This window comes from Myxocyprinus asiaticus, chromosome 24 (assembly GCF_019703515.2).
Source record: "Myxocyprinus asiaticus isolate MX2 ecotype Aquarium Trade chromosome 24, UBuf_Myxa_2, whole genome shotgun sequence".
Taxonomy (NCBI): Eukaryota; Metazoa; Chordata; class Actinopteri; order Cypriniformes; family Catostomidae; genus Myxocyprinus; species Myxocyprinus asiaticus.
The window spans coordinates 36795339-36803084 of record NC_059367.1 but is presented as its reverse complement, the minus strand read 5'-3'; the positions used below and the strand labels follow the sequence as shown (position 1 = coordinate 36803084).

General features: G+C 34.7%; 1 protein-coding gene across 1 annotated transcript; it reads right to left on the bottom strand.

Annotated features, from left to right (window-relative positions):
* Positions 1 to 3384: 3384 nt before the first annotated feature.
* Positions 3385 to 7492, bottom strand: LOC127415483 (gamma-glutamyl hydrolase). The gene is made up of 9 exons (XM_051654264.1): positions 7292 to 7492; positions 7035 to 7149; positions 5409 to 5459; positions 4915 to 4999; positions 4551 to 4689; positions 4147 to 4253; positions 3963 to 4056; positions 3741 to 3878; positions 3385 to 3658 (listed from the first exon to the last, which is right to left on the bottom strand). Exons 1-9 carry the CDS (start codon positions 7392 to 7394, stop codon positions 3540 to 3542), a joined length of 951 nt encoding a protein of 316 aa, XP_051510224.1. The 5' UTR covers positions 7395 to 7492; the 3' UTR covers positions 3385 to 3539.
* Between the last annotated feature and the right edge of the window lie 254 nt (positions 7493 to 7746).

Here is a 7746-nt window from a genome sequence, read left to right as displayed (position 1 = left end):
TTAATACGAGTAATTCCCATACAAAATAATAATGTAATTGGTAGCTGTTTCAAAAATGAGTAAATATTATTGACATGTTCTGGAAAAACTTTAGAATAAGTGCCATTCGTTAAAGAGATAGTTCACCCAAAAATAAAATTCTCTCATCATTTACTCACCCTCATGCCATGCCAGATGTATGACTTTCTTTCTTCTGCAGAACACAAAGATTTTTAGAAAAATATTTCAGCTCTGTAGGTCCATACAATGCAGGTGAATTGGTACAAAAAAAAACAAAAACAAAAAAAGCTCCACAAAGCACATAAAGGCAGCGTAAAAGTAATCCATACGACTCCAGTGGTTAAATCTATATATTCAGAAGCGATATGATAGGTGTTGGTGAGAAACAGATCAATATTTAAGTTGTTTTTACCATAAATTCTCCTCCCTACCCAGTAGATGGCAATATGCATGAAGAATGAAAATCACCAAAATTAGAATGTGAAAGTGGGGGTTTATAGTAAAAGAATATGACTTGAATATTGATCTGTTTCTCACCCACACTTATCATATCACTTCTGAAGATATAGATTTAACCACTGGAGTCGTATGGATTACTTTTATGCTGCATTTATATGCATTTTTGACCTTCAAAGTTTTGGTCACCATTAACTTGCATTATATGGACCTACAGAGCTGAAATATTCTTGTAAAAATCTTTGTTTGTGTTCAGCAGATGAAAGATAGTCAAACACATCTGGGGTGGCATGATGGTGAGTAAATAATGAGAGAATTTGTATTTTTGGGTGTACCTTTAACATACATAGGTATCATGAACTAACAATGAACAATATGTTTTTTTACAGCATTTATTAATCTTTGTTATTTCTAGTTAATAAAAATGCAATTGTTCATTGTTAGTTCATAGTGTATTAACTAATGTTAACTAATGCAACTTTTGATTTAAAAAATGTATTACTATATGTTGAAATTAACCAAGATTAATTCATGCTGTAAAAGTATTGTTCATTGTTAGTTCATGTTAACTAATGTGAACGAATGGAACCTTATTGTAAAGTGTTACCCATGTTCTTTATATGTATGGCATTTAATTACATGTGTAATTACACTTTAATATGAACACTAAGGTAAAGTCAAGGCTACTTCAGCCGTCCAAAGAGACTAAAATGTCCCTAAACCTTTGTGTTTTTTGGAGAATCTTTGAAGTTTGACCCTTATTATTTATTTTACAATTAATTTATTATTTTTTCTAGCAAACTGTTATATTCACAAGTGTAAATTCTCTCAGAAAAGCCTTAATTGCCTTAAATTTAGTTTTTATTTTCAAGAAAGATGTTTAATTATATTTAAATACTCTAAGAAACTCTAAAAATCTGGTAGCTCTCATTGTGTACTCTTTATAAGAGGAGTATAATGTGTTTTTTTTTTTTACCCTCTTGGATTGTGTTTTATTTTTTGTTGTACATATCTCAATTGTCTTATATTATTAAATAAATAAATAAAAAGGCTCAAAGAGATCACGTGCTCATGTCTTAAATCTGGGATACAATGAATAAAGACATGCTTCTGGTATTAATTTAGTTGCATGATAGTATGTCGTATCAAACTCTAAGAACCATAGGTTAATATTAACACAATTCCTGTATAATAGGCCATATAGAATTGCTTAAATGTTCTATAATAGTAAACACAGACTGTGTTTTTGCTTATTTTCCACAGGTTTGTAATTTAATTCATTAGAGAATGGATTTCATGATGGAATAACACACAGAGAAAAAAAAAAAAACACTGAAGACTGGGAAATTTGTTTTACATATAATATTAACAAAGTACATTTGATTTAAAAGCAAATTTAATGAAATGTATGTGTATTCTTCACCTTACTTTAAAACTACTTCTAAAAGGCGATTTTAAAATCTTATAATTGAAAAGAAGGCAAGAAAAAAAAAAATATTTCAAATTGTGCCACAAGGTTTTTCTATGTCAGTGTTTGTTCTTCAAAGCCAAATAATGCCCTGTTCTGGCACAGTAGGAGTAATGCATCTTGAGGAAGTGGCGTTTCCAGTGGAGGCTCCAGGATTGATTTTTTTTTTTTTTTTTTTTGCTGGGGGTGCTAGGTGGAGGGCTTAGTAGTTCAGAGGGGGTGCTAATAAAATACTAAAATGGTGTAATGAATGCACAAACTGCAGCTGTAAACTCGCATTTAAACAACATGTCGTTTCAGCCATAGCATTGTTTAGAAACAGCACATATCCTAAAAAAGACATGCTGTGCATGAATTTTTCTCAATGGTACTCAATTTTGCCCAGCTCAGGACACAGCCTCAAATTGTTTTCTGATGGTAGTATATGTACAACTGCATCATTTACTCACCCTCATGCCATCCCAGATGTGTGACTTTCTTCTGCAGAACACAAACAAAGATTTATGGAAGAATATTTCAGCTCTGTAGGTCCATACAGTGCAAGTAAAAGGTGACCAGACCTTTGAAGCTCCAAAAAGCATATAAAGGCCACCTAAAAGTAATCTATATGACTCCCGTGGTTTAATCCATATCTTCAAAAGTGATACAAGTATGGGTGAGAAACAGATCAATATTTAAATCCTTTTTTACTATAAATCTCCACTTTCACATTCTTCTTCTTTTGTTTTTGGCGATTCCCATTCTTTGTGCATATCGCCACCTGTTGGGCAGGGAGGAGAATTTATAGTAAAAAAGGACTTAAATATTGTTCTGTTTCTCACCCATACTTATTATATTGCTTCTGAAGATATGTATTAAACCACGGGAGTCATTTGGATTACTTTTAAGTGGCCTTCATATGCTTTTTGTAGCTTCAAAGTTCTGGTCACCATTCACTTCATTTGTAAAAACCAACAGAGCAGAGATATTCTTCTAAAAATCTTTGTTTTTGTTCAGCAGAAGAAAGTCATACACATCTGGAATGGCATGAGGGTGAGTAAATGATGAGAGAATTTTATTTTTGGGTGAACTGTTCCTTTAAGTCCATGGTCTTTTGCTTCATATTAGATAGTGTTCCATTGTGATTTGTTTTAGACATATACACTTACATTTTAATTTTTATTAATATTATTTATTATTTATTTTAAATTTTAATGAAAGTGAAAGTGAAAGTGAGGGTAAAAAAAATTGATATCTTTAGGAAATAATGGAAATTTAGTAAATTTCTGACGGGGCTATAGCCCAGGCAAACCCCACCTTAGCGCCGCCACTGGGCATATTTACTAACATTGATCCACTTAAAGGACTGAAATATGTATATTGTAAATGTCCATTATATTAATGACTGATATAATAATTAAGATACAACGGATACAATGATTGATCAGTGAATGATGATATAGAGAATACTATGTATCAAATAATTTAAAAACAATGAATTTTATTGTCTTTCAGTGTGTAAGTGATTATAACACCTGTTGAAAAAAGTTATAAATATAAAATATTTGAAATCTAAAAAGATTTAAAAAATTTTATTATTGGTTTTCTTTCTCAGTATCCTCCTATGTTGTGTCTCTCAGAAGAAATAACACTTTTCATATGAAGAGATATTTCCCACATACACAGGGTTGTAGTTGTATATAAGTGCTCTGCTCTCTTCTGCTACCACACTGAAGTGGTGGGAACTTTGCCTGCCTAAAAAGAGAGTGAAAATGTGGTTTGTTCTCGACAGACAGATAGATAGATTAAAAATAAAAAGGTAGGAGATGTTAATTACCCTCATTTACGAAGAACTGAGCCAGTAAGGACGACACATGCACTGCATTGTTTGAATGAGGGAAGTTGTAACGAGGGTTCCACTGAAAGCAGTTCACTTCTGGGTGCCACTGAACACCATAGAAAGGGTATTTCCTGCCTGCAGACCAATAACATTTAATCCACAATGCATATGAGTGCTCATAAGTGGTTATTTTAACTGCAAAAGAAACCTTTTTGTTACCTTCCATGGAAGAAACAAACACAGCTCCATTTTCTGCTACATTTGTGGACAGTATTGAAAAGAAGCCATTCAATTTTTCATTACCCATAAATGTCTGGAAAAAAAAAAAAAAAAAGTTCATTGCTTTCTGTTTGTGATCTTAGAATGATTTAAATGAATATGCTTTGTTTATCAACATGTATACCTCTTTAGTCACTCCGTAATGGTGGAAATTTCCAGTAAGTGGTTCCTCGGACAATGCTTTACGAAGATCTGATGGAAAGCCCTTAAACATGCGACTGGTTGCGGCCTCTGTTAATGAACATGAAAGTGAGTTTAAATTAAGATAAGGATTATAAATATATTATATATTATATATTAAGATATTATTATTATATCTACATGTTTTTATAAGAACATGTTTTAACCACTATATCTAGTAAATTCAGAAGTGCATGTTAAAGTGTATAATTTCTGTTCCACTAACATCACTTAAAAAAAACATTTTACATGAGGTTATGGTCTACAGTGAGACTAATTTGTAAATAAAATGCATGCAAAGGTGTGTGCTGCGAATATGTTGTAAGACTATGTGTTTAGACAAAGTACCTGAGCTGAAGTTTAGTGGATATGCGACATTCTCTGCAGTAGTTTTACTCAGCAGGTTTTCTCCAGCCACTAACACAGTAAGCAGCTGCAATCCCAGACATGTTCCCCATATGGGAAAGTAGTCACCCACATCGTTTGCCTGAGTTAGCAAAAACATCTCTTGACAAGCCTTTCAGTAAAAACCAGTGTGTGGTAATCTATTCCCATTATTTTATTTCCTAAAAATACATTCAGCTTAGTTTAGGTCTGTGTTATTAATGATACATGAATGATAATTACCAGCTATATCCAAACAATGTGCTGTTGCTAAAGAACAACTTTAAAAGATTGCAAAAGAGGCAAACGTAGAATATTATTCACGTACCTCAAGGGCAAGTCTAAAGTACAGTCCAGCGGTGTGAGCAAAGTCAGATGTCTCCAGGTTGGCTGTGCCCCCAATGAGAAGAAGGCTGATTGACACAGAGAGAAGGAACCATTTCTGCACAAGTTGTCTATATATTCATTTATATGCAGAATTATTACTTTACAGTGAATCATAGCAGTTCAAATTCTACAATTCAAACATTGATGAGGCATTCTTTAGTGCATAAAATCAGGTCTGCACAATCAGAATAATACTTGTTGTGCTTAATTTACTGTATTTTGTAGAACAAAACGTTCACGTACCCCAGACCTTGTTTTACTCATAAATCCAAAACTGCCATTCTAAAAACCCACAGGAAAATCCTGAGGGAACCCATGGCATGAAAATGCTAATTCTCTTCCAGATTTTTGGACTACAACCTAAACAGTTCTATAGACTGTTACTTTGACTTACGTTGAGCATACAGTATACTGCGAGAAAGATGAAGAACATACCCATTTATTGACCTGAAGATTTTTTCATGTTCTGCCAAACTCTGGTTTAGCCTGCAACATGAAGTGTAATGTATATTACAATCTGGATACTAATTCACCCATTTAATGAAAGTCTACAGTGTTTTATTTAAATGTATGATTCTAATTATAATTTGTGATGACAAAACATTTTAAACAGACAGACAGATAGATAAGAGCAGAAAGAGTGACAGACAGACAGACGATGGATAGATAGATAGATAGATAGATAGAGCAGAAAGAGCCATAGATAGACGGTGCAGAAAAAGCGATAGATAGATGGAGCAGAGAGAGAGATAGATTGATGGAGTATAAAGAGTGATATATAGATGGAGCAGATGGAGCAGAAAGAGTGATAGATAGATAGATAGATAGATCAGAAAATGTGATAGAGCAGAAAGAGTGACAGACAGACAGAGTGATAGATAGATGGAGCAGAAAGAGTGATAGACGGAGCAGAAAGAGCGATAGATAGAAGGAGCAGAAAGAGCGATAGACAGACAGAGCAGAAAGAGCGATAGACAGACAGGAGCAGAAAGAGCGATAGACAGACAGAGCAGAAAGAGCGATAGACAGACAGAGCAGAAAGAGCGATAGATAGATGGAGCAGAGAGAGAGAGATAGATAGATAGATGGAGTAGAAAGAGTGATAGATGGAGCAGATGGAGCAGAAATATTGATAGATAGATGGAGCAGAAAAAGTGATAGATAGATAGATAGATAGATAGATAGATAGATAGATAAGAAAGTGTGATAGAGCAGAAAGAGTGAAAGACAGAGAGTGATGGAGCAGAAAGAGTGATAGACAGATGGAGCAGAAAGAGAGATAGATAGATGGAGCAGAAAGAGAGATAGATAGATGGAGTAGAAAGAGTGATAGATGGAGCAGATGGAGCAGAAATATTGATAGATAGATAGATGGAGCAGAAAGAGTGATTGATAGATAGACAGACAGATAGATAGATAGACAGATAGATAGACAGACAGACAGACAGATAGATAGATAGATATCTATCTAAGAAAGTGTGATAGAGCAGAAAGAGTGATAGATAGATGGAGCAGAAAGAGTGATAGATGGAGCAGAAAGATTGATGGATGGAGCAGAAAGATTTATAGACAGATAGATCAGAAAGTGTGATAGATAGAGCAGAGTGACAGACAGACAGAGTGATGGAGCAGAAAGAGTGATAGATAGATGGAGCAGAAAGAGTGATAGATACATGGAACAGATGGAGCAGAAAGACTGATAGATAGATGGAGCAGAAAGAGTGATAGATAGATGGAACAGATGGAGCAGAAAGATTGATAGATAGATGAAGCAGAAAGAGTGATAGATGGAACAGATGGAGCAGAAAGATTGATAGATGGATATATAGACAGATAGATAGATAGATAGATAGATAAGATAGACAGATAGATCAGAAAGTGTGATAGATAGACAAGCAGAAAGTGTGACAGAGAATAGAGTGACAGACAGACAGACAGACAGAAAGAGTGATGGAGCAGAAAGAGTGATAGATAGATGGAGCAGAAAGAGTGATGATAGATAGATACATCTGAAAGAGTGATAGATAGACAGAGTGAGTGAGTGAGTGACAGACATTTTACCTAATTGGTGTAACTCTAGCTCCCCCGGATTCTATGTAGGACACATAAGATGAAGGGATGTAGGTCTTGCCAAACCTTTTCATATAATCATCATCAACCTCTTGAGTCAGAATACCTAGAAATAAGTTTAACGTGAGACATTTGTCTGTCATTGCTTAAAAGTAACACAAAAAATAAAGAAAAGAAAAACGATACTGCTCTAGCCAAGCGAACAAGTCGCTCCTTATGCTTGTTATATAAAGACAATTGAGAAATACCGATGATCGGTCTGTTGTTCTCTTCATGTCTGTGTTTCAGTAAAGGACCTGCGCTGCACAACACAACAACAGACGCGTACACGAGTGCACTGAAGTCGAGCATTGTGACCTGATAAGAGTCCTGTCGGAAACATAAACTGACACACTGTTGGATCCGTTACATGATATGTTCACTGTAATATTGTGTACGGACTAATAGAGGGAAGTCATGGGATGGGCGGAGTTTGTACTTTTTTTTTTGGAGGAAGGAAAATAAGTTTATTGCAGTAAAACACCATCTGTGTGTTATTGGAAAAAACGGTGTGGAGACAGTTCCTGTTGAACACCGGCCACAGTCTCCACACAAGGAACTTTTTAAATCCTTGTCGTGCGAACTTTTACCACAATTTTGTCGTGACTTCAGAAATATCTACAAGGCGTTATAAGTTTTGGCTGACCTCACCTGCCATATGACT

Coding starts and splice junctions, on each gene's coding strand:
- LOC127415483 (XM_051654264.1), bottom strand. CDS start 7,394: ATGCTCGACTTCAGTGCACTCGTGTACGCGTCTGTTGTTGTGTTGTGC. Junction 5,460..7,034: donor GCTAGAGTTACACCAATTAG/GTAAAATGTCTG, acceptor TTCATGTTGCAG/GCTAAACCAGAGTTTGGCAG. Junction 4,254..4,550: donor TCCACTAAACTTCAGCTCAG/GTACTTTGTCTA, acceptor GTTCATTAACAG/AGGCCGCAACCAGTCGCATG.